Source organism: Hyalella azteca, unplaced genomic scaffold, assembly GCF_000764305.2.
Source record: "Hyalella azteca isolate HAZT.00-mixed unplaced genomic scaffold, Hazt_2.0.2 contig15661, whole genome shotgun sequence".
Lineage (NCBI taxonomy): Eukaryota > Metazoa > Arthropoda > Malacostraca > Amphipoda > Hyalellidae > Hyalella > Hyalella azteca.
In genome coordinates this window covers 760,018-787,932 of record NW_025945503.1, presented here as the reverse complement: position 1 = coordinate 787,932, position 27,915 = coordinate 760,018, and the positions used below count along the sequence as shown (strand labels likewise).

The 27,915-nt window shown below is 37.7% G+C and overlaps 1 protein-coding gene and 1 long non-coding RNA gene across 2 annotated transcripts; both read right to left on the bottom strand.

The window, feature by feature from the left end:
- Window positions 1-1,277: 1,277 nt before the first annotated feature.
- LOC108674805 (protein O-linked-mannose beta-1,2-N-acetylglucosaminyltransferase 1-like) lies at window positions 1,278-16,298 on the bottom strand. The gene is made up of 10 exons (XM_018162774.2): window positions 16,227-16,298; window positions 15,138-15,360; window positions 14,866-14,986; window positions 13,050-13,170; window positions 8,868-8,945; window positions 8,393-8,504; window positions 6,119-6,300; window positions 5,246-5,320; window positions 3,715-3,824; window positions 1,278-1,554 (listed from the first exon to the last, which is right to left on the bottom strand). Exons 1-10 carry the CDS (start codon window positions 16,296-16,298, stop codon window positions 1,365-1,367), a joined length of 1,284 nt encoding a protein of 427 aa, XP_018018263.2. The 3' UTR covers window positions 1,278-1,364.
- A 56-nt stretch (window positions 16,299-16,354) lies between these two features.
- On the bottom strand, window positions 16,355-17,527 carry LOC125179193. The gene is made up of 3 exons (XR_007157173.1): window positions 17,452-17,527; window positions 17,031-17,135; window positions 16,355-16,416 (listed from the first exon to the last, which is right to left on the bottom strand). It is a non-coding gene; the product is annotated as an uncharacterized LOC125179193 (long non-coding RNA).
- Between the last annotated feature and the right edge of the window lie 10,388 nt (window positions 17,528-27,915).

Sequence of the window (27,915 nt, the reverse complement as noted above, 5' to 3'; positions counted from 1 at the left end):
ACGTGATCGATGGTATACTGAGAAAGATAAACGTGATCGATGGTATACTGACTATTATAAACGTGATCGATGGTATACTGAGAAAGATAAACGTGATCTATGGTATACTGACTATTATAAACGTGATCGATGGTATACTGAGAAAGATAAACGTGATCTATGGTATACTGACTATGATAAACGTGAGCGATGGTATACTGATTATGATAACGTAATCGATGCTATACTGACTATATGATAAACGTAATCGATGGTATACTGATAATGAAAAACGTGATCGATTCGGTTTGCAAGTGATATTTTCGTCTTGGAAGGGGAATTGATATTTTTTTCCAAGCTTTGATTGAGAATTTTTTTTTGTATGCGTTTGTTTGAGTCAAGTTTATCAAAACTGTAACATTTGTGTTTAAATTTTGAAGATGTATTCAATTTTCCCTGTGTAATTGCGTTATATTTCAATAATCCAACATGTTGGTAAAAATATAGCGTTTATTGCATATGATTACAATCTATTCTAAATTTCATTCGTAATTTGCTAGAAACAACATTGATATTCCACGTCCACAGTAGTATAGTCCTAGCAGCAGGTTACAGAAAATCCGCTGAGTCACCTCTGCTATCAGCAGCACTAAGTGCACTAGTCAGCTGCAGTAACAACAGCTGCAGGTGCACCAGTCAGCTGCAGTAACAACAGCTGCAGGTGCACCAGTCAGCTGCAGTAACAACAGACAGCAGGTGCAGGTGCACCAGTCAGCTGCAGTAACAACAGCTGCAGGTGCACCAGTCAGCTGCAGTAACAACAGCTGCAGGTGCACCAGTCAGCTGCAGGTGCACCAGTCAGCTGCAGTAACAGCAGCTGCAGGTGCACCAGTCAGCTGCAGTAACAGCAGCTGCAGGTGCACCTGGCTGCTGCAGAACTAAAGTCTGGAAAGTTTTAATAGGCCTCAACCGCAGACTGCCTCCAGTCTTTGAATCATCTAATTCTCCAGCCAACGAATTCCTCCACAAACCAAGTTAAAATACTTTTTCCAAAATTATTTAGAAAACATTTTTGTTTAACCACTGCCACAAGTTTTCACCATTTTAAATCTGACGAATCTTTGAAGGACTACGTTTTGCAAACTTGTATAGCGTTCACATTCCTAGGATAATTTTGAAGTTAATGTTATGAAAGTAGTCTTTTTGTTATACAATTATTGTTTTATAATTTATTACGCACTTGGTTTGACCCTTCAGATACAACAAGAGAAATAAAGTTAACTATTGTTAAACGCCCTGACTGAAATTAACTCGGAAAGTACTGCACATGAACAATACTTATACGATCATAAAAAGTATTTCAATTCAATGAATAATTTATTAATTTAACTCGGAAAGTAAAAAGTTAAAGGCTGTTCCCGAACATTGGTTAAGTAAAATTCCTCCTCAGGAGCCTGGGGCGCCACCCGCCATCTGATCTTCCCCATCTCGCTGATATCTTGGGGCTGGAGGTGGTGGGAAGCTAATATGATGTCCTCTTTTGTTGGGGTGTACCACTGCTCTGGCGCTGATAAACTGTCAACCAGATAACCGACACATACCCCCAATCATTAATAATCTACGACGTACAACAAATAAAACATATACATTTACAAAACATATACAATACATATACAATACATTAACAAACACACATCAATCAAATTTACTGTAAACAATACACAAACATACTAAATACGTGCCCGCGCACATCTCTCTCAACACTCGTCACTCCTATCTATATACTTACTTCCATACAAAATTTCAACAAACAAAATAACACACCTAACAAACACCGGCCGTGTATTCTCAAAACTCATTTATAATACTCCCCTTGTTTATCACCAAACTCGCACAACATCACATTACATAACTTATTATAACATAACATTTAATAACATTCCATACCACAGCTAAACACAACGTAATGTAAAGAAAACCTCACCTTCGGCGCGAAGGCGGGTTATAAGACTATGCTTTCTTGTTCAATTTCGCGGGCTTAGCCCGCGAAATAAGTTCGATTTCGGCGCACTGAACAAGTTCAACAGATTGTATTATTAAATACTAAGTCTCGATTGGGAAATCAATTGGGAAGAAATACTTATGACTAGTTTGATAAATTTATTTTCATAGCTTTTGTTAAATGGAATTGTTTGTAAATACTGGTTATTAATATAATAAATAGCATTATAGGTACGAAGACACTGGGCTTTCGAGTTTCCAATCGGTAATAGAATTAAAAAATTCTCAGTCCCACGGTGACATGGGAGTCGCTCAAAGAAGTGTTTTTGTTCTCTTTCACCAAGATATTTATAGTTTGCAAAATACTTTGCTTGTTATTAAATCTATTATTCACCTAGTCTTGCAACGATTTCATCTTCAGGGCACGTATAAAACAATTCACTTTTAAACGAAGTGAAGAATTGGATAGTTCGTTCTATTCACTTCCATGTAAATAGTTAGAGTTAGTAGTTTGTTTTATTTAATTTTGAGTGGATAGTTGAAGTGAATTTTACGTTCTATTCACTTCCAAGTTAATAATGGAATTGAATAGTTAGTCCATTTAATGGACCAGAGGTATCATGAGTGCTCCTAGTCTGCAGGATTTAGCGTCGTGACAGCGTTCAGATTTTAACTTTGATCTTAACGTTGTTTCTATTATCTCTGCCACTTCTTTACAATTAATAATTTTGGAAACTTACGAATAAAATTTAATCTTAAATAACTCATTTACACTGTTTATAGTAATGACGCTGCAAATTATGCTTATGCAGCAACTATAATTCCCTGTAGTATTGACGCAACAACGGCTTTGTGTCGTGGATTCAAAGCGTTTAAATTTTAATGCAATTATGCTACGTAGTTATTTCTGTTTGTTGTGCGAGTTATCGTTATAATGGGCATTGAGTTCTGAGCTGGGTTATTGTGGAGGGAGATTACACTGCTCTTATTATTGATGGTAACAAACCTGTTATGAAACGAACTTTTGTGACATTTTCTGGCATTTTTCTTTCTCAAGTTAGCTGGATATTTTTAAAGTAATGAGGCTTTTTATAATGCTGCTGGAAAGCAGAGTGGATAATTTTGTATTTGACTAAGGATTGCTCTAGGGTAAAATTTAACGCCTTCGGACAAAATTGATTTGTAATTTTTAACGGTGAGTTATGCCTAGAATAAGCTACCTTCAATGACACATAAGTCGCCACTCGGCAGACGCTGCACATACATCGCCGATCGTCACTAAAACCAGTGTAATATTAGTCAGAACTACGATTTGTAGGGTTCGATAACCTCACGATGACTACAAATCTGTTTGATCGTGATAGAAAGATGTAGTTAGTTTCGTTTATAAAATACATCGTTACTATTGAAGGCCGCCGACTAAAGTGCTGTGGCGACGTTATCGGCATTGACGGGACGTTACTAAAATATGAGTTTCGATGGATATCTGTCAATGAGTAATCAAAGCGATTAGCTATCATTATAATCAGAGATTATTCCTATGCTGGAAACACGATTGGAGTTTCAGGAAATATCCCTACACGACATGTATTCTGGACGCGCCCGAAGCACCCTAATATATTTCCTCTGCAAGGCTACAAGCACACAAATTATCGATCAGGAAACTTGTGACGGGTGAAACAGAGAATGCAGTTATTTAAGGCCATGCAGGATCGGTATGTGAATGAGACTCACCAATAAGGAGAGACCGGACAGCCGACGATGTAGAAGACCGTGCCATGGTAGCGTAGACGCCAGACGTACTCGTAGTGCTCGTGCAACTCACTGGCGTACAGCCCCAGACACTGCACCAGCAGCAGACAATGCAGTATAGTAAAAAATTTTACAAATAGTGACACATTTTCCAACTTATGACGCATTTTCCGACTTGTGACTCACTTTCCGATTTGTGACTCACTTTCCAACTTCTGACTCACTTTTCGACTTGTGACTCACTATCCGACTTGTGATTCACTTTCCGACTTGTGACTCACTCTCCGACTTGCGAGTCACTTGCTGACTTGTGACTCACTTCCCTACTTGTGACTCACTTCCCTACTTGTGACTCACTTTCCGACTTGTGACTCGCTTACTTACCCAAGCGTGAGCAGTAAAGCGCCATCTAATTTGCCAGGCCAAACTGGGTCAGCATGACCCAGGGCAATAAGTATATCGCTATTAGGATAATGTCTCGCTTGTTTCTCTGAGTGTTGGAATGTATCAGTGGGTGTCAATCTGTGCTGTAATTCGATGGAGGAAACAGTAACAAGAATGTTAAGGTATATTAAAGCCTATGAAATGAAGGATGAAAGCGTCATCGACACATGTTGCATTATTGTACCAAGATTTGACTCAAGAAGTACATCACATTTTCAAATAGATCGAAATATTAATTCGTACCAATTGGACCCTGATGGTTTTTGTCCAACCAATTTCTCCGATTTAATTTTCTATACCTAGCTAGGCTGCCTGCCATGCAGAATACGAGGCAACGTCAGATTATGAGGCCTATATAAGGAAACTTGAGTTACCATACGTATGTATGTATGCGTTATGTATAAAAAACAGGTTTCGACTTATAAAATATGTTAATTTCAGAAGAAATGTTCATATGCCGTCAGTAATGTGGCCCAGATATTTATAGTCTTGGAGAGGATATTATTGTCACAGAGTTTTATTAAATGCCCCAGCGTTCACCAGAATGGGTGACAAGCCAAACTAGGCGGATTCTTCACGCCGAAACTATAATATATTATGCTACTATAGAAATTACCTGTTGTCGCAACTCTTCTTAATACGTTATGTGTGGTTATTCTTATTAATTATGTAGTGAATTACGTAATTCGACATTTAAGTTGGAGATGGTGAATTCGATCAGTTGTATAGTGACACTGACCAGTGTATATATATATATATATAGCGGTGGTACCGTTTATTAGGCCGTAGGCCTGTCGCCGATTCTTAACATTACAGAACATTCACAGCATTTTGCGGTCTCGAACTCGCAACTCACTGCTACAATTCTTCTTTGCTTAACCGCCCGGCCTCCTTGCCGATTCTGACCAGAAACTGGCGCACAGAGCTGGGATCGAACCCGCGCCTCTCTGCGCCAATCTTGGTACTCTGAACTGTAACTACTGGGCCACCAGTATCTTCTAACATTAATTATCTTGAAATTGAAGATGATTAATGTATTCTTTTATTACGTAAATATTCATTCACTTACTTTTGCAACGACGAAGAATGATTTTGTTTCGTCCATGTCTCCGTCTGCTGTTATGAATATGACGTACGAAGTGTTCTGTGGGGTGCAAGCTGCTTTTAAAGTGGTTCTCTTCAAAGTTCAGACCTGCACTATATTATTCATTGAATTGAAATACTTTTTATGATCGTAAAAGTATTGTTCAACAATAAGTTGATCATTTAATTATTGTGAGTGTTCTAATAATAAAATTTCAGTTCATTTGCCAATTATTCATAAAATTTTCTTACTTTTATATGGTAATCTTCATAAAAATTCAGCTCATCAGTTGGTTACTAATGAAATTGTTGTATTTGTTGTAAGTTAGTAGCCATAAATGTTCCGTTAATCAGTTTTTTACTTATCTAATTGTTGAATTTTTTTGTCAGTTAATTTTCATAGAAGTTCAATCCATCTGTAAACTTTTCATCAAATTCATGTATATATAATCAATATTACTTTATTATTATTTATTTTCGTATTATCGCCTTGCTGTCCGCACGAGACAGAATGTAATCTTTGGGAGAGTCACTTTTTCATGTTATAAGGGAAAACTCAATGTTTTTAATGCATTTTGTACGTGAAAATATTTCCAGGCAAGAAAGCATCATCTCATTTTTATGCGCTTTCTGAGAAAATCTACTTGATTATCTGACTCGAGCACATTCCCCAGATGTTTGACTTAGGATGAAATTACTTTATAATATGATTCGAATAAATATTATTAATAAGTAATTAATATTAATATTGATCAGATGATCGTACTCGAACACTTTCACCCCATCTTTGATGACAATAACTTGATATACAATTGCGATAACATTTACTTTAAGATTTAAATGCAGATAGCACACTTACCTTATGTTGTGGTATAGGCTTATACCGGCACGGGTGTTGTGATATGTCAACCACAGTGGACGCATTGAGGCTGAGGGCAAGGTCGATGTCGTACGCGAGCTCCCACGTACGTGCCAGACGTAGTTGCACGTCTGGCAGGCTGTTCAACGGCCTTCTGTTGTAGCTGCTCTCTTGCACTTCAGCTGTGTACGTATTGAATCAGTTAGATTTTTGAAAAAAACTTCTCTGAAATTCTTAACAGTAAAGAAGAAGAATCCATCCTTATGTGGCTGCATATAAAAACCGCCCATTCCCAAATAAAAATTGAGAGTGGAGCACCTATGTTTTTATGGTGGCTATCGGCGGACCCCATAGGTGGAGCTTATATGATTTATACAGTGAATTAAGGGTGGCGTGCACCACCTATCCCACACCTATAACCTGCCAATGGCCACCACACCCGTAAAGCTCTTCGTACATCAATAACTACCCATTGGCACCGGTGGCGCATCAATGAGCCACCAGTGGCCACCTTTAGAATGAATTCAATAAAAAATTTTCCTTTAGTTTCAAATCCGATGCTTCTGCATTTACTGATATTGCATCACCCAATCACCATTCTAAGTGCTACGTATGCAAATCTACCATGGCAGTACAAGTAACAATGTCAGACATGTAGCAGGAACATATAATCAGAGTACCATACACATACCTCGTGAGAAATCGACTTGAATAAGTCCCTGCCTGCAGGATTCGAACTCCGGTCTCCCGCACGCGAAGCAGAGCCTCTACCGTTGCGCCATCGGAGAGGGCATGGCAGTCGAGTAATTTTAAAAGATTTAACTGAAGTATTGCAAATATTAATTTCATCAAATAAGCAAAGTTAATGCTACCACCGTGATGATTAGATGGCTTCATCACCAATTTTATTTGAAAATGCTACTACATTCGAGTAAACACCCGCTGAAAGAAACTTCATTTATTCGTAACGAACGATGGTTCAGCTCAGAGTAAAGGCTACGGGAAAATGCTTAATAAGTATAGAAGTTCATAATGTCAACATTACACCAATTTTGACAGCGGCTTAATTTGATATATTTTCACCAAGAATATTCTGACGTGAAGTAAGGAATTGATTTTACACGATTATTTGAAATATCAGACGTGAACTACCTGCACCACTAAGCAAATTACCCGGAAAGCACGTTTCAAGCAGGACTAGGTAAAGATTAGTTGGAAGCTCAACGTCAACGCGGGTCAAGCCAACCGGTATGAACGTGTGCTTACTCACACGTCGCTCTCTAGCTCGCTCTCTGCCCATGATGCCGAGCCGCTGTGCTTTACAAGGAAGAGGAGCCGCTGTTGACTACGTCAACGTGCCTTTTGAGTTTAGATAAATGGGACAACTTGAGAATATTGTAAATATAATGGAACACACTTAATCGACCCATACAATTCATACTTAATAATAGACTAAGTAGTCTCAATTGATCGCAATATTTCCAAGATTCCAACATAGCCAGTTGGTGCATACGCAAAATTCTTAATAAATTTACGCAACATTTCAGGTGAACATGAAAAATTGGATTCGCCGTCATGTATGGAAAAACTGTATTTATTGCAATCAAATTTTTTCATTGTTCCTCGGACAATTATATCAGGAACAGGAACATGCCCAGTGTCTCCACTTTGACTCAATAATTTTGTGAACACCTTGCTTCTCTGTCAGCTTTATTGGTGCCTACCTAATTCACGCAAAATTTTCTTAACATAACTAATTCTTAAAAGCCAAGAACACAAAACGAAGTCATGGTTTCGTCTTGATCTCGAATGACCCGCAATCCGATAACACCTTTCTACGTTGGATAAATTACTGTGGCAAATACCTTCGTGCATTGTGTAGGCAAACGGTTTTCAGTGGCTTAAAAGAGATTTGCCTGCAATGTGCTATCGATTATTCAGACCTTACAAATCAGCTATGTTTCATAGATGACTGCCTCCTTTACTCGCCACCCTTTCGATTTATTGATGTTTTATTGTCGATTTTTGGAAAATCTGGCCACTCACTGTTACGCCACCTATAAACTACTATCGCCACCTATAATCATCGGTGCACCACCCTTAATTTTTATTTGGGTTGGGCAGAGGAGTTTTCTTATTGTAATGTCTAAGAAATAACTTGTATTTTATTGTAATTTCCAGCCTAATATTAGTTCTCCATTGCGTATTCAACTTGATATCTCGTGTAGTTAATTCTCTAGTGGATAAAAATAAGTCCTAGAATGATTGAGTTACCAGACACGTGGACGCCAGGACCGCGCAGGTGTTTAGTGCGCGGGACCTCAGGCAGAATTGTTCTCCGCTTGCCCACTAGATGAACTTTAATGTACAAGTCCCAGTCGCCTTCCTATTATTAATAATCATCATTATTCGTCACTAAGGAACACACATCTTTGATTAATTCAGTCAAGGGATATATTAGAAGTTCTCAGTCGCCTTCTAAGCATGATTATTTTTCGTCAGAAACGAATGAAGATTCATGACTAAGAAATTTTCGGCTAAGAAATTTTTTTATCCTACGAGAGGCTAAGCAGTTTTCTAGATAGAATCAACGTCGCATGCTTTGTTCGTAATCCGGTCAGTATTATTCCATCTGTTCAATTTAAATTAAATGCTGTGATATCTTTGTATTTAGTTCTAAGGATTCTAAATTAACTGCTCGCAACACTATACAAATAGTTTGGAAGGATGGTAAATTTTTATCACTTACTGAGCTCTGTGAGATCCAGTTTTTCAAAAGATATTCTGCGTCACTGCGTCGGACCATCCAGCCATAGTAGGGGTAACTCTGAAAAATATGCCATCTGGTAATTATAAGAATAACTCTGAAAAATCCACTATCTCGCCATTGTAATGGTAACTCTGATAAATATACAATATCTTCTTCTCTTTTTGGTAGGGATAACTCTTATAAGTATAAAATCTCGTAATAGAAAGAGTCATTCTGAAAGAAAATCATCTCTCGCCGTTGTTAAGTTAACGCCGAAAAATAAATCCCGTCATGGGACGAGGTAAAACAAATGCAAGATTACACAGAGATATAATTGATAAATTGATGTGGATATATCTAGACCATCTTCCTCAAAACTACGTTTTGTTAGAAAAATGCCCCCAAAATATTCACTTTATTTCCATGGCCGTGTGTTTAAGGGGCAAACCCGCAATAATGTACAACGGGCGCGGAATTTGTGTGCGAAGCTGCTATTTAACCCGCAGAAATCAACAAATGATCCCTTGTGTTTTACAAAGGTCCTTTTCATGGTAAATTGTTTTGGTAGTTATTTTAGCATTTCAATGAATAGCCGCGCCTGGATTATTGCTTTACTCTCGCTAAAAATTTGACCATTGAATGATTTGGTGAATTAATTGTTGATTTTTTCGGTCGTGGGAGATTTTCCAACTATGCCTTGAATAAAATGTTCGCTGGGTGTTATTTTGAATTCTCTTAGAATTTAGCCGCCATCGGTGACATATTTACTCGTATGAGAAATAGGTTTCCCCAACGCTTGACGCTATATGGTCTGTGCATCAAAGCATGGTCTCGTTGGCATGGTCTGCAGCACAAGCATCGCATGTCGCAGCAAAGTTGCACTGCACACTCCGACTCATTAGTTCCTGCAGTATTTTGAATTATGTCCTTGATATATGCCGCGGCTGAAGGCTTCGAAGCCGCTATAGTGTCCGTTTAAAGGGGATACGTTGGAGTAGCAGCAGCAGCAAAATCTGCAGCAACAGCGCCATTCTCTTTGTAGCTTGCAGTCGCGTCTCGCGTGCTTCCGTATATGATACAGTTTAATCCTTTTAAGTCGGTCATGGGTAATCCACTTTTCTATCCATGATTAATTATCTTGAACATGAAATGAAGAATGGTACTAAAGGATATGATCAAATGAAGATCTGCTAGTACCGAGCGATAAATTAAAATATTGTGATGTAATTTCTTTGTTATCAGTCAAGTTTTCAATGGTTTTAAGACTGACTCGCTGTAGGTTCATGCTTGGGTTTCCTTTATTGCACTCAAAAATATTATCAAATAAACAGGACGATCATAAACAGCCGATTATCGGCCTGCTAATGCCTTTGATATCACGCACGATTATGAGCGTGGAAATTTAAACTGCTAAGGATGTTGAAAGTATAATGAGTTTCATTTTGCGAGGCTGCCCATTGCGCTGCTGCTTTGTTTGGATATTTGCTCAAAGCAAGCAACTAATGCAGTGCTTCGCCTAATCTAGGAAAATCTGCTGTTTTGAGTAACTGCTATAGCATCAACAGTTTGTTCGTTTTTTGGGCATGTAGTAAAATAGGATTTCCTTATGTTACGATTAGTCGTTGCTGTAAGTAGATAGCATAATAGGCCTACCGTCACACTTTTCATAAACAGCTTAAATCATAGGTTACCACAATCATTTACCCCGAATCTTGCCCAACAAAATTAACTAATTACCCCTGATCCTTCAATATTATTACGAACAATTACCCTCAAATCTTGCCCAACAAAATTAACCGATTACTCCCGAATCATGAGTTAACGATCATTTACCCCGATTGTGTCATTCGAGTCATTTACCAGGCTGGAGTCATTTGAGTCAAACCAGCTTGAAACCTTGAGTCAGTTTTTTTTCATGGTGCACATCGGCTGGTAGCTAAAGGCGCACTTAAATTATCCTCGACAAAAACTCGCTCCAGATCCAGGACCGGTCTGGCAGAGGCAGGATGCATCGCGCGCTAATATCGAGAGTGTTCTAAAAAATACTGTATTTACCCTCGACCGCTAGCTGATCTGTTATACATTAAGCACTGAACTCCCGTCGAGTGAGGATATTTCAGAAGGCAATCCCTACTTATTGATCTCGTACGGAAGAATCTACAGAGCAAATAAGAACCTCAGTTTAACATAGTTACTCTACTTAATTCAGAAGGTCACTTCATTTTCTTTTGATACAGCTCATTGAAAAACTGGATTTGAGTTTCAAGAACTGTGTAATGAAACGTACAAAGTACCTTATAGTTTTGTGTTGGTTAATAATGATGAGCACCCCGGTTCTGGAAAATATTTCAAAAATTTAAATCAATTATATATTCCACAGAAGTATTTTTCAGGTAACCGCTCTAGGTTATTCTCGGTTAAAGAGTGTAGTAAAATCAGGGTAAATGACCGTTAACTCATGATTCGGGAGTAATTGGTTAATTTTGTTGGGTAAATGATCGGTACCCTGTTAAGCTGTTTATGCAGATTCGGGGTAATTGTTCGTAATAATATTGAAGGTAATTGGCTAATTTTGTTGGGTAAGATTTGGGGTAAATGATTGGTAAACTATAATTTAAGCTGTTTATGGAAAATGGCGCCATGCGCTCGGTCATGTAACTACTGCTGTAGTTTAATATGAATAGAAGAAAGTCAAAGTTGAAGGCGAACATTACGCGGATGACATTATATACTTCTTTTCGTGTCGTTTCTCTCGTGTCAGACGAAATATTAAATTGTAACTAGGTGATAAGCGAGAGGTGAAAATGAGGGAGGGGTATATTCATCACACGGGATTAAATATGTTTTATTTCAGGTGCGTAACTAAAATTATAGTAATTATTATTTGCCGTACCGTAAAATGGGGTTACTTTGACTGGCGGGGTAACTTTGACCACTTTTCGTTTTTTTAACAAAAACCCCCCAAACTCAAAAACGATTTGACATAGAAAAATTTTGTCAATGGCCATCAAAGGCCTAATACTGAGGCTACGTAACACAATAGAAAGATTTAAAAAGTTTGCATATCTAATAGGTTAAAAAATTAAAAATTTTACCCACAAAAAAAAACCATTATTTAAAGCCTGTCGGAGTACCCCCCTCCAATTTTTTATTTTTTGGTAAAGTAGCTCCAGGTTTTGATGCATTGTAGTAGAACTCTTCTAGTTACATATGCAAAAGACAAATTTTAGGAAAGTGTCATAGTTTGCAAATGGATGGCGCCGCCCCCCAATGGGGTAACTTTGACCGCCTAATGGCAGTCGTGATGGGGTAACATTGACCGGCTTGGAAATTAAGTTAAAATTACCATAGGTACCTATATAACATATTTTATGTTTGATACACCTATTAATGTTTTTTTCTTTATGTTTCAGACTCTGCAGAGTCTTATATAGGGTAATTTTAACTTAATTTCCAAACCGGTCAATGTTACCCCGTCATGGCTGCCATTAGGTGGTCACATTTTGCCCATTGGGGGCGGCGCCCCCCATTTGCAAACTATGACACTTTCCTAAAATTTGTCCTAAAAATTGATTTTATAAAAAAAAATATTTTATATATTTTTTAAATATTTTAAAAAGAAACCCCAAGAGCTGGGGTAACAAAGACCATCTCTTTTTTTTTAAATTACATCAAAACTATAAGAGGCAGGAGTCAGTAATTTATGGTGAGTAAAGCTAGAGTATAGACCTGTATTTTGCATGTTTCAATTCAAGTTTAAGTTATCTAGTGAAAAAATGGCATAATTTTTGAAAAAAAGGGGGTCAAAGTTACCCCATTTTACGGTATGCACGATTTGCTCTGATGTTGCTGTACGCGACACCTGAGCAGAGAGGCTGGGTCCACTGATGTGTGAGGCATAGCGCGGTAGCGGTAGGTGTTCGCGAACATCACTGACGAACCTGAGCCCTGAGCAGAGCGGCTGGGTTGAGTGATGTGTGAGGCATCGCGCGCTAGCGGTAGGTGTTTGCGAACATCACTGACGAACCGGAGCCCTGAGCAGAGCGGCTGGGTCGAGTGATGTGTAAGGCGTCGCGTGGTAGCGGTAGGTGTTCGCGAACATCTCTGACGAACCTGAGCCCTGAGCAGAGCGGCAGGGTCGAGTGATGTGTGAGGCATCGCGTACGAACATCTCTGACGAACCTGAGCCCTGAGCAGAGCGGCTGGGTCGAGTGATGTGTGAGGCATCGCGTGGTAGCGGTAGGCGTTCACGAACATCACCGACGAGTCAATGTCCATCAACATCGCGCACTGCCGGAAGTAACTGCAAAATCATAACGGCAACCGTGAGACAAGGACGCGAAAAGTTTATTTCGACCCTGGACATTCCGGCCCTCGTCAACACATTAGTATAGTGCTTCATTAAATGAGGTTAATTAAAATGAAGTATTTACCAATGAACGATGTGATAATAAGAAGATTTAATATAATTTTTAAAAGCATAACTGCTGTAATACCGTTTGATTATCTCAATTATTTTCCGTCACTGCTATTCGAATGAAATCAACTATTTTCAGTCTGTGAATTTATTGATAAGCGCACGATTATAATCATTCATTGCAGGACTGTACGCGCATGAAATTGCTTACTATCGTGAGTTGCGAATGCTGAATGAAGCGAAAATGAAAACGGTTGCGGGTGCAGTTAAACACGAAAAGGCTCTAAATATTTCGCTTGTGCCAACGTTTTAGAACAAATTATTAGCGGCGAACTTGAAAATTTCAAAAAAAGAAATGGTTCACCATTCAATGTATTTTTCGGTTATTATTTTATTCTTCCTAATTGCACACACTTCGCCGCTTGCATGGATTGGCTACCGATAACTATAAACGGAGTTTGGCAAAAAAATAGTTCGTTCGATTTTAAATGAATGACTACAATATCATCATTATACAGGGGTATTTTCAATTGGAATTGGAATAAATGCAGTGAAAATGCGCATGGGACAGGGATATTGTATTGAAAGGTTGGTTATTTGCTCATCAATTTGAGGAAATTCAAAATTCAAACTTTTACTTCGCTTCAATATTTATTATGAGCTATAAATTGGGCTAAATATTGTTGCAAATTTTATAGATAACAATATGATGCATCAACAAGAACATGAAACAGCTGTAATATTAAGCCTTGTTCTCTGAATCATTAAAGCATGACCATTGTTATTTGAGTTCTCAAATACTTTCGGTGTTCTAGGGTAGCCGCGTAAAATGTAGATCTTATCGCCCTCTAAAATACAAAATTTCACAGACTCATTTTGTTGCGTACCAGTAGCGCTATTTTGCTCCTTAATTGTCGCTAATTTGAAATTATCCTGCGTCGATCGGATATAATGAGGCTCAGTTGCGTTTTCATCGAAGTTTCATTCTGAACGCGGAGTCGCTGTGAAATTTTATGTCATTTTCTAACGAATAATCGTATTCACGTCTTGGTTTGGCACCGATTAAAGTTTATATCATCTTAATCGATTACAGCCATTACCATTAAAAATACCATTAAAAAAGATGGTATTTTTAATTTCTCGCTTACTTAATCCATTTATCTATTCATTTTCTCATGGCTTTATACATTCTAGTTTGATAATAGTTTGAATAATGTGCTACCAGTGTGCAGATATTTCAGGAAAATTTACCGTAACTTTTTTGTGAAATTGCTCTCCAGGCAGAAAAACTTGCACTCCTTAAAATTGCCTGCAGTTCTGTTCCTATTGGACTGCCTGCCACCTGCCTCATGAAGTCTGGCGCCAGCTGCAGGATTAATTTCCTGCCACCTGCCTCAGGAAGTCTGGCGCCAGCTGCAGGATAAACTGCCTGCAACCTGCCTCAGGATGTCTGGTGCCAGCTGCAGGATTAATTTCCTGCCACCTGCCTCAGGAAGTCTGGCGCCAGCTGCAGGATAAACTGCCTGCCACCTGTCTCAGGAAGTCTGGCGCCAGCTGGAGGATTAATTGCCTGCCACCTGCCTCAGGAAGTCTGGCGCCAGCTGGAGGTCGTCCTCGAGCACGATAAGTTTCTGTGCCGCAGGGAAGCGCTCGAGTGCCGTCGTGATGCACATTTTCACATGTGCGTTGATGCGATCCCGCACTGCATCAAATGCATTAATTATAATGAAGTCCGTTCTTATGTCATTTAATCAAATATTACAAGAGTCATGAATTTTTTGATGTCATAAAAGTGCATTTAATACGATTATTTCATTAGTTTCATTAAGTTTTAATCTTTTGGCATTACACACATTTTTTAAAGCTGTTATTGGAGTGAGCGCAGTGCAGCTGTATGCTGATAACAGCTGCAAGTCGTCGCACCTGCTCACTGCAGCTGTCAATGCACCAGAGCAGCTGCGTGTTACTGCCGTACCTGTTCCTCCTTATGGTCGTCACTTGGTCGGCCATCCTCGGCATCCTCGCCCCCGAGCCGATCATTAGCACTGGGATGTTGTCGCCCTGCAGGTCCTGCGACTGTAGGAAGATCTTTGTAGTATAGCTGAATAGCGCTTAAATTTATTATAACAGATAATATGGTCACTAGTACGGAATGATACTGAACTTTATGAATTAAACGTTATTAATTCATGAATTATAAATGAACCAATAGTGTGATTTGAATGAACCAAACCCTGCGACTGTAGGAAGATCTTTGTAGTGGATGGAGCGTGCATAAATTTATTGTTACTAATAATAAGGTCACTAGTACGGAATAATATTGAATTTTTAATGAATTAAACGTTATTAATTCATGAACTATAAACGAACCAATAGTGTGATTTGAATGAACCAAACCCTGACTGTAGGAAGATCTTTCTAGTAGATGAAGCGTGCATAAATTTATTGTAACAAATAATATGGTCATTAGTACGGAATAATATTGAATTTTTTGAATTAAAAGTTATTAGTTCATGAACTATAAATGAACCAATAGTGTGATCGGCATTAGAAAGCCAGTGGACGATTCGTCTTCAATTTTATGGCATTCGTGCATTCTTAAATGTTGAATCAAGATCTTAAACTAACGCAAATGGTTTCTAATAAGGGCTTAAAAACGATGAAATACTGGTATTTGAAACGAGGGTTGCATCTGAAATGTATGAGGCTTTGACCATTGGCTTCATGTTTCGGATGGTCAAATTTTGGCAAAAAATGTTTTTCGAGCATGAAATATGAATTATTTTTCAAGACGTTCAACTTATCAGATTATCTTCGCGGTCGTCCCGTGATGCTGATCTTTTTGGTAATTCGGGTGTCATGACGATCACAGATCCCATGAACATGGTCGAATTTTGAGATATGGATCTGTGTTAAAATTTCGCTTTATTATTAGATCTCGCCTTTCGGGCATGAACTATGAAGGATCTTAGATCCAATAGGCACGGATAAACTTTCTTACGCTGTCGTCCCATGACAGTGGGCTTGCAGGTGCAGTTCGCTCGTCGCAAAATTCTCCGTAGCCTTCGTAGTCCGCGCAAAAATTGCAGCGTAGGGCCTTCGCTGGCTCGTTGTGACGTGAACAGCTGTGATCTGTTGGATAATTGGTTGTCAAATTAAGCAAGAATAATTCTTTATTTGACTGTCGATGTTAGGAAGAATAGTTATCATTTAAATCCGAAAAATTTCCAATATATTTTTCGTAGTGGATATAAAAATAGCTGCGATAAATCGCAATTTGCGCCTGCTGTTGATAAATTACTATCTCAAGTTTCACATATAGATATTCGCTTATTTTTCTGCATTTATGCGTTCTTAATTACTTGAAGTGAAATTATTAATTGTCAGCTGGAAATAATAATTGGAAATGTCACTCCTGAAACAAAAAATTTCCTAACATACATGATGGTAGGCAATCTGTTGCTTAAAAGACGTCAGAAAATTCATGAAATAAATCATCTCTTTATGTATCGAATAATACTCATTGATTGTTCGTAAGCCATATTGCTGCTCGCAATATTATATTTTTTTTGGACCCTTGGAAAATTTAATTTGTATCACTTAATTGTGTAATTTGTATCATTTAATTTGTACAAATTAAATGAAAGGTTAATTTGTATGACTTATAAAACCTGTGTTCCGAGACCACGACTTAATAATACTTCGATCAATTTCATCACGCGCTAAAAAGAAGGAATATCGTTAACCTGGAAATCCAGAGCGCAGTACCAGGGAGAAGTGATGAGGTGAAGTGCGGTGCTTCGTGCTCTTGTACGTTCTTGTGATGCTACAGCCTTCGTACAGTGGACTTTCTGACCAAGATCGAAACAAAGTTTATTACATTTACAATAAAAAATTCTAATACTTAACTTGAATGGCAGAAATCGGAAGATGTTCAAGATATTTTTACGCAAAGCTACAAAAGCAATGTTAGTTGGATCTTTAATGTGTACGGTATTCATTCAACAACAATTTTTCCCCAAACTCTGAGACCAGCGCTTGCAGTTCATCATTTCATTACCATCAAGCCTAGACAATTTCAGTTTTATTTCAGGCATTTGTCGTGTCTCCGAGCGAACTCGTTTTACGCAGGCAAAGTTTTTTAGACTCTGAGATTGAGGCTCATACTTGCGTTGGGTTTTATTGCAGAGTGATACGAGGGGCTCAAACCCTCGTGGGTTGTCAGACTGGCAGGAAATGTCCTCTTTTGAGCCACCACAGCCCATGGCTCGGTGTTGGTCAGAGGATAATCACAAGCGCAGCCGAGCAAAGACCGCATACTTTTTAGAGCATCTTCCCTGAGCCATGTGGTCGAGTCTGGCTGAAATTAAATGAAAATTTTGGAGCAATGCGCACGCAGTCAAAAATACTCTTCACGTGCTAAGTTTTACCATTCAATGAATACGAGTGTATATAGGAACTGTATGAAAATTATCTGTTCATAAAAAATCACTCAGCGAGTTTTGTTTATTATAATTTATTGAGTCATTTAAATTCTTTTGCCTATTATTAATAATTAATAATTAATTAATTTCTTTTCCAATGATGAATTTCACGCAATAATGTATAAAATTTAAAATGTAACGAAAAAATGTCTGTTCTGAAAACTATAACAAAAATGATCAAACTGAAGAATTTCACTCTGATCTAGCAACAGCAAGTGAAGCTAGTCAAATTTATTTATCAAAACAGGAAATATATCCTCATTTTTAAATATCAGACCAACGATCCGCGCTCACATGACAAGATATAAGTCACTCTTTCAACATCTCTGTAGCTTAGATTGTTCCTGCACGAAAGCGCCTGGCGTGTGGTTATTTCATGGAGATATTTCGACATTTGTAAACCAAAGAACGACAGATTTTCTGTTATTATATCATTGAACAAATATTGTTCATGATACTAAAGACGTAGTGTGAAAACTACATGTATCTGTCCTTCTCAGATGATAATTATGCATTCATTCACTTCGATGTGAAAGATTAATTTAAATCAGCCAAGGACCATTTTTAAGCACTGTTTGTATTTCGTCAAAGCGCCTATTTTTTTACAATAAATTAGCGTAAAGTCACCGAATTAAATTAGGAAATTGCTGAAATTCCGCAGTGTGAGTTTTACTTCATTATCAGATCCGTTCTTTTTGTTTTTTTTAAGTTTGATCACGATTATTGCCTGATTTTTCTTACTATAGAATATCGTTTCGGATGATTTAAAGCATTAAGTAATAGTATGAAAAATAATTGATGTATAATAGACGCCGAATTTACAAAATATTGCATTATATCAGCCAATTTTTAGGCATTATAGTATGAAAAATAATTGATGTATAATAGATGCCGAATTGAAAAAATATTATTTTATATCGGTCATGAAAAGTTTGAACACTCACGACGCCCAGCAACACGACTAGTCTGCCGGGTTGCAGTGAGCCCAGGTACTGGACGAGACTAGCGTCGGCGCCTGGGCTGCTGGTCGGGAAAAAAGCCTCGCCCAGTAACTTCCTGGGCTTTACCTGGTCCAGCACTGCCACCTGGATGCCGCTTCCTGGGCTTGCTTTTTCAGATTTTTCCAATCGTCCAGCTTGGCTGGACGATTGGGCTCCAAAAGCCACCTGTTATGAAAAGTAATTAAAATGAAAAATCATAATTTACTCGTATTTCTCTTAATTTTTCTCTAGTGGTTTTGCGCGCAAAAATGGAAGATGCAGTGATAAGAGCATAATTATTCTGGACCTCTTATAGATGAACCTTCTCTCGTGTTATTCTAATTTCCGACCTCTATAATATTGTAAAGTAAGGCAGAGATATGATGTGTTTGGTGTAGAAGTGCCTTCCGCATAACAGACTAGTTAAAGTTTAGCAGCTACTTATACGTAGCTCAAATGTCGGTTTTGAAAACAAGATTTTACCAAACAGCCAGGTTTTGATTTTGATTTTGAAGATTTTCAAAATCAGGTTTTGATTTTGAAGATTTTACCAAACAGCCAGGTTTTGAAAACAAGATTTTACCAAACAGTCAGGTTTTAGATCTCAGAGACACAAGTCAAAGACACTAAATGAATGGTCGACAGGCCAAACTTGGCCTGTTCCTCATCGCCGCCACTACTTTAATATTATAATACATGTGCACAACAGAAGCACTGCCATCATTAATGAGTTTCCAGCCATGCACAGCTCGCGTACAGTCGTTTGTTGCGGTAAATTGGGGTAAATATATTTGACCAACTTTAATATAATATAACTGCAACTGCACATAAAATTTAAAATATAATATATAGAATAAATATACTAAATGAAATAAATTGCCCATAAAATAGAAGATTTTAAGAAACTACTGCGAAAAATTATAAAATAATGTTATATCTCGCTTGAAGTATTTTTTGTTTTCGATTTTTTTATGGATAGATGAACGAGCGTTTTTCTGCCCCATCGCCAGTCAACTATCTTCAAGTAAATCAATTATAAATCTTTAATTGCCCTAAATAAATTTTGGATTTACACCAAGCTTAGTTCAACTACTAGCATCTTGCTTCTTCTTGATATTCGATCCTCTCGATATTTGTCAAGTTATATTCCTTAATATGTTTGATATAATTTTATTCTCACCTCAACTCCATCCATCCAGAGTCTAGCTCCGTGGGCATCGACGCTACCGCTCAACAGGTAAAATATATTATCCTGTACTCGGTCAGATTTAGATGTGTTGTTGGATACCTTTATTTCGTGTGAAGCAACAAAGGCCTCTGCATTGTGTATTCCCAGTAAAGCAAATATTCGGAAGACCGCATGACTCAGTAAGATTCCTGCCAGCTTCATACCATTTATCTTCCGCATTTTGGTGGAATTAGCCTCAAAGTTTTTGAGTAGGTTTCGGAATTCTGGTATGATTTGCATCTAATAATATGATGACGATGCTTTTAATATAGAGGACATTCATTTATGTGGTGAAATCCGTACACATTACACATCATTCCTGCTATGCTGTTCTTACTCATTGCTGTTGGTATCAGTAAAAAATAGATTCGCTGTTATTTTTTGGGAAATTATTGCTTATTTCACACTACGGTCTTTAATAATTAAAAATTCTGGAAAAAATTCAGTTAAAAAAAATAATACATTACACAAGCACAGAAAAAAGTGGTTTAAAAAAGTAGCGATATCGAGAAAATTTAATTCAGTTTCAAGAAAAATTATTTACATTCCCAACCGTCGCAGTGGAACAATCCTCTCTGCTTGGCTCTGCCACGACACGCATTCTGTTGACGTCCCTGCAGCTCAAATTTGATTTCCTGTCTCCCACTGTCCGAAGTTCGCAGCTGTGACGTTCCATGCTAACTTTATTTTCAAATGTTTCAATATTTGGTCTTGGAAGAATATCTTTCCCTCCTACTTATTTTTTAGTCCACAATGTTCCATAATTAGTTGTTACATTATTAGGGTGGAGATCTCACTAAACTAATAAATTGCGAATGTAATCACAGAATTGTATTCATAGACGTATGAAGCAACAGGTAATTGGTGAAATTATATTTTATTGCCATTCACTTTAGTAACGCAAATTTATACCAATGCGTATTGGATAATATGATTATACTATCAATACTCTTCAGCTTGTTTATACCTAATTTATATGGCCTATATAGGCTTATAGCTTCTATTCAGCGAGCTAGTTATCTCCCTCTAGTTACTAAGCAGCGCCCGGTCAATGTGCTATCAATGCCCATAATCAGAATATGATGACATTATTTGTCCTTTTTAAGATAGATTTTATTCAAGTTATAGATTGAAGAATAGAGAATGCATTTGGTTCATAATTTTTTGTTCGTTTTTCAACGAGACAAACAAAATTTTTTTCTGACTTTGCTGAATTATAAAGCATGTTTTCGAAAAAATTCTCAATACATTAGTGTCTTTTTGAATGTAATATCATGCACTGCATACTTTAAAAAGATGCCGGTCAAATTATTAGACTTTGACCAACATAACTACGTACACCAAATAATAATTATAATATGGTTTACATATACGTAATACAAACGCGTAAACAATAATTAAATTACTCCCAAAAATTTTGAGATACAATTTTTACTCTTCTTCTCTACGTGACTAACTTGCAATTCGTGCACTCGTTGCATCTATTGTAACTACACTCATCTTAATCTAAATAAATGTCTGGCACAACGATGCAATAAACTTCACTACCAAAACAACACTGAGAGACTCGCAGGAAAACTGCGTTCTATTGTTCAGGAAAACTGAAAAGGAAATTGAGGTACGTTGTAGGAGATCTGCCCCAGGTTCTCAGTTGTATATCTCTTATGGATAATAAAGCGTTAGTTGATCCTTATAGTGCATACAGTATATTTAACAGATTTTGGTCACGATCCAGACTCTTGAAAAGAAATAACAAACCTATGATGAATAAATGATGATATTAATAGGATCGCTATAATATATACATACTAATTCATACTGAACAATATATACTAAACCTTGCTAAAATATATGTACACTGAATAAAATGACAAAACACACAGAATATGAACAAATATGAAAAGACACAAAACAAACGTACACACCTTGCCAGTGTGGGTTCTGGGACACGAATGAACATCAGTAAAACATATTCTCCGGATCTAGGCTACGTATATCTCGAGATTAAATCATAAATAATAGAAATGCGTAAATACATCAACAAAATCAGTAAAAAAATTAACAAACGAATGCTAACAAATACAACGTCATATTCTCTTACTTTTTTCATTGTTACCAGCTACAGAATAGACAGCGTTCATAAATAACAGCTACTACTTCATAAATATTCTCATGATTCTCGTAAAATCTCACTGCTCCACTGAATTCATTACTCAACCTCGATTGTAGTAGCATTTGGAGATAGCTTTTGGAATTTCAAAAGATTTTTACTCATTAATAAAAATTTGAAAACGGCTAAACGCGCCACATCTGCAACGTGGCGTGAAGACAAGAAGACGATTCAATTTTTTATAATTAAGGAAAACGATTTTCACTCACTCAGTTCTTGTCGATTCCAGAAAAAATTTGGTTCTCCAGAAAAAATTCTGGAGAACATAATTTTTTCGAGTTTCTTTACTTCGTTCACATCCGAAAATTATACAAATATGTAATATATACAATTTTTTCAATATTTCACACACCCATTGGTTAATCAAACTTGTTTGTTATCTTAAATATTGCATGTGCCCAGCAGAAACTCTCGTATCATCTTAAGCATTACCCACCCACTGCATATAATTATTTAATTCCTAAAGACCTCATGGATACTTTAACTTTGGCGCTGTCGCCAAATTACAACTGTGTAATTACAACTGTGCAAGACGCTGACTTGTTCTGTTACGCATTGTTGAGCTGTTGAGGAAATTTTCGGGCTTACCGCAAACGCCTCTATATTATAGTGACATTTTTTATTTGTGATTTCATTTTACCCTGCTTTTGTTCTAAATTCAGCATTGCAAATAGTATATTGTGGATTATTTCTAATGTTGGGGTGGCTAATCTATGGCGATTGTACAGATTATTCCAGTAATTTATTGATACATCAATGAAAATTTTCATGTTATTTACTGCGCATTGTATTATATTTTATTTTCTTAATTAGAATCGTGCTCGTATCGTCATTTGCAAAACTGTTCAAATTTCAGTAAAAACCGTCAACCTGCCCCTGGTAAAAACATTTCCATTTTACTTTACAGACAGTGTTGATTAAATTACTAGTTTTTTTCATCGTATTAAATTTCTTGCATGTTTTTTCTTGCCTTCTTGGCATATTCATGGTAATGTGGTAGAATGAATATCCTACATTTCATTAGCGACAAATTGTGATCACACAGAATTAAATTTGTTACCCATTGAATTATGTGATTCATTTTCTTCATGAGTTACTGCAGAAAACGAGCATTGGCGCTTGCTCGCCTGGACTGCATAAAAAAGGTCAGCTGGACCATCCAAAATTCATTCCTCTGAGGCTCTGTATAAATATTTTTTTACTTGGGAAGCAGTATTTTTCTCATTTTAAATATGTCTGTATCCATTAATTTTATATTCGATCAATATTTATTTCTTTGCTTGAAAAATCCAATCACCTGAGCTGCATGTAATTAAAACGATAACTCAAACTAAAAACTGCGTTGCTACTCGTTCACGCGACAACATTTCTTCTCGCTTCGAATCACCGACATGTGGAACAGCCTCCTCTATCACATTGTTGACGCTCAGAGTGTGAAGGTTCAAGTACATTGAGGTTCAAGAACAGACTAAATAAAGCTATGGAGAAATATATGTTCAGACTTGAAATGCCTAGCACCATATCGAACCCGTTGGAAGTCTACTAAATATTTCAAACTATCGTCAGTTTGGAAACAATCTGGTCGAAGGACTTTTTTCAGATCTCCTGTGGACAAGTCACGAAAAGTACAAGAATCGGCGACAGGCCACATCAGGCCTACTCTTCAGCGCCGACATCACTAGAGTATGTCAATGTCTGTCCTGTGAATAAAGTATAGAATTATCAATAATTAGTATAAGATAGCAGAATAAGCTTGTTTAAATATGGGCGGTTAATGACCGGTGAATTAATTGATTCAATTTTCAGGACCGAACAATTCTTCAGATGACGTTGGTTGATCAAGATGCAAATTTAAAGAAATAATTTTAATTTATTAACGACGTTTCGAATAGAACAACATTCATTTTCAAATTAAAGGAACCGTTGAATACAGAAATTTTTGTGGCAATAAGTACATGATACACGTATATATGGTACAAGAAAAAAATTTGATATCGTGAAAATAACTCCGAAACAATCTCAAAGTTCAGAACCTGGTAGTTGTGATATGTTTCGGAGTTATTTTGATTCTCATAAACATAATTTTTTGATGTTTCGGAGTTGTGTGTGATTCTCATAAATCCGGTAGTTGTGAGATGGACAGCCTTAGTCCAATGCGTAGAGATGAGGGCTTCAGCTATCGTCGGTCAGATTATGTCGGGTCACTGCAGGATGACGATGCTGGTGGGTTCCTCCAGCACAGTGCGAGTGACAGTCTCGTTGTGTTTGACGTTGTCATGAGTGAGCCTATTGAATTCATAGTGGACCTCGAGATGAAGTTGCTCGATTGTAATTCTTTTAGACCTGGTCTGGTTGCGAACTTGTCTCAGGTGGCAGGATAAACGGCTGCTCAACGTCGTAGTAGTTACTCCAATTACTCCAATGTAGTCTAAAGTCCAAATAATGAAGTAGTCTACAACATTCTTGAAAACCAAATTTATAGATCACACCAGATTTTTGAACTTTCGCTCTTCTGCAGGGGCCGTTGCTGCGTATAGTTCGGAGTTTGACGTTATCATTCATCGCGGATCTTGAGATGATGTTGCTCGATTTTAATGCTTTGAAACCTTGTTTGGTTGCGAGCTTGTCTCACTCAAGCTGGCAGGATAAATTTTCGATAAAGGAACGAACCAGAAAATAAAGTTACATCCTAGTGATAGTTGATTTGCTCTATTGCTTCATATTGAGTGGGGAAAATACAGACAAATAGTCAAAGTGAAAAAAATCATATCAAAATAATATTGATATGTAAAAAAAATAGAGGAAGAATACGCATGAAATTTTCCAGAAAAAGTTACTAGCGGAGATTGCAGTACCTGACTGTGATGAGTGATTAAATAAAGATTAAAATGTTGATTTGTATATCATTTGAAATCCGTGAGATGAATGTTCATACTGCAGTAGAATATAGTTTCTGAGTAGCAAATTCAACTGAACACAAGGTCATGAACAAAATAAAATGGGCAATTACTGGTGAATAGGACAAATATAAAACACGGCTAACTCTCCAAAATGTAGATAACTAAAAAAATTTGGCGTTAATTTTATTTTCCCTATAACTTACGCTTCAATTTCCCTATCCACTGCCCACTTCACGTACCCACTGCCCATTTCATGTACCCACTGCCCTCTTCACGTACCCACTGCCCTCTTCACGTACCCACTGCCCTCTTCACGTACCCACTGCCCTCTTCACGTACCCACTGACCTCTTCACGTACCCACTGCCCTCTTCTCGTACCCACTGCCCTCTTCACGTACCCACTGCCCTCTTCTCGTACCCACTGCCCACTTCGCGAACCAATGCCAACATTGTGCCATGTACCCTGATGTCCATTTTTATAACTCACTGCTTGTTTTTCGCAACGCGCTCAGTAATTTTCAACTCCCCCCTCTGGCAATAACTGTGGGTAATATTGAAGCTTGCAAGCCTCGAGGCTGGCAGAACAAGAACCAAAACTCATCTCTTCTAATACTATTATCATCAAATAAAACTATTCATTTCAAATGGCACGCGATGATCCAACATATCCTGCAGCTATGGCAGGATATTAAAGTCTCAGGCTCAGACAGAGGTCGAGATCACAAATCGACCTCCGAGGAGTCAGTGTTAAAGTGGCGGTTGTGGTGGGAGGTTGTGTGGTGTTGCGGTCGCTCTTCCGTGTGTCGCCTCAGTGCCGGTTCTATCTTGGGATATTTTTTTTTATTTGAATTTTGTAGGGGAATTAAAATATCATGTGCATTATCTGAGCGTCGTTTTAAGTACGAGGTTTAACCAGTCACGTACGTGTTGCAAGAAACTCTGCTCGCGCATAACGTACAAGATTTGTTCGATGTTTACGCTTTTTCTGTTGAATTGCTTATATTCTTTGCTTATTTATTCCTTATTTTCCTTCGTATCTTTATTCAATAAAATTCCACTTAGTATTTATTACAATTGATTCTGCGGAAATCATCCAATGGCAAAGTTGGAGTTTCTATTTAATGATAGTTTCAGCATTTGTACAATTACTATTTAGTTCAATGCTTCAATGCTAAAAAGCCTCAAATTTTTATGATACATGTATAGGACTCAACACTTCAAATAGGTCTGAAATATCAGACGACTCTTTGGTTGGTCTTGATTAACTGAATCGGGACGCGGGCAATGATTAATGCCGTCCTGAATATTATTTAAATTATACATGCGATTGTTATAGGCATAAAGATGATGTAAATTATAAGTATATTCGATATGAACTAAGAATGACCTACTCCATACCTGCTGACTTCAATAATTTGTTTGCCTCCACACCTTCTACTGAACTAACATAGGAATAATCTGTCATTTATTAAGAGCCTCGTGGGTTATCTTAATAGTTATTCTCAACGTAATTTAATAGTAATTCTCATAGCTTGGTGAATATTCTTCGTTGGTTTTGTCCGAAACCATCGCATTTCTCATTGCAGGACGAATGAAGCAGCGGTCTGGTATATTTACGTACAATAGATGCAATGGAGATTATATATTATATTTATAGCTCTCGCGTACTGCGTAGTCGCATTAAACACTTTCTTGAATGATTTTTACAATTATCAAGTGGCTTTCCTTTAATGGGTTCCGGTAAAGTTAGAAGAATACTGTAATATTTATATTATAGAATAATATTCTATATTGCTTTGAAATCCGCTTATTCCTTTCAAATTAGCCAGCCTTGCTCTAATAAAAATACATGGCAATCTCACTAAAATATTAACTTAATTTCATCCATGAAATTAATTCCCCCTGTAAAAACTGTTTGGTCACCGACAACTAGGTTCTACAGTTCAAATCGACACCAGCTATACACGAAGCAGAATTCCTGTAATAAAGTTCAACCATATTAGATTCATCCACAACTGCTCATACAATTCAAGTAGCCCTCGACATGGGATCAGTTTCAACTAGATTCAACTGCACCTGAAAATCAGAATATATTATGCGTCTATGCTTGGCTGAAACGTCAACTCGTGGAAATTTTTCTCCCGCAAACTCTCCAAATTCCTACGTTAAATTAAATTAAAGTAACATTCTTATTAAAATTCCGTTTAAGCTGTACAAGATGAAAAAAGTCATGTACATGTAAAAGCGTGTCAGATGCGTCGGTAACTGACAGCATTTTTCTGCCATCGCAGTTCAGGTCGATAATTTTGTTACTTGCTTAGTTGCAATCGCGTCTCTTGCTACCGTCACTCATACTGTCATAACTATTGCTGCCAACGCTGTTACTATCATGGCTGCTGTTGCCAACGCTGTTACTATCATGGCTGCTGTTGCCAACGCTGTTACTGTCATGGCTGCTGTTGCCAACGCTGTTACTGTCATGGCTGCTGCTATTTTCTCTCAGACGCAGTGGCGTTTATTGTTATCGACTCTGTTCCCATGCTTATACTTATTTCCCTACGAACGCTACTGTTGCCTCTACATCTTTTGCAACCACTTCTGCTGCCCCTTCCTTGTTGCCGTTGCCATCACGTCTGTTGCCACCACGTCTGTTGCAACCACTTCTGCTGCCCCTTCCTTGTTGCCGTTGCCATCACGTCTGTTGCCACCACGTCTGTTGCCACCACTTCTGCTGCCCCTTCCTTGTTGCCGTTGCCACCACGTCTGTTGCCACCACGTCTGTTGCCTCCACCTCTGTCGCCGCAAATCTAATTGACGGCTCTCACAGGTCGGCTCTACCCGTGTTGTTGTTACTGCAAGAAACAAAGC

Excerpts from the sequence above, each read along its gene's own strand:
- LOC108674805 (XM_018162774.2), bottom strand. The coding sequence starts at position 16,298 with ATGGGACGACAGCGTAAGAAAGTTTATCCGTGCCTATTGGATCTAAGA. Across the intron at positions 15,361-16,226 it reads TCATAGTTCATGCCCGAAAG|TCGCAGGACCTGCAGGGCGA; the intron begins GCGAGATCTAAT and ends ATCTTCCTACAG. Across the intron at positions 13,171-14,865 it reads CTGGCGCCAGACTTCCTGAG|TTACTTCCGGCAGTGCGCGA; the intron begins GCAGGTGGCAGG and ends ATGATTTTGCAG.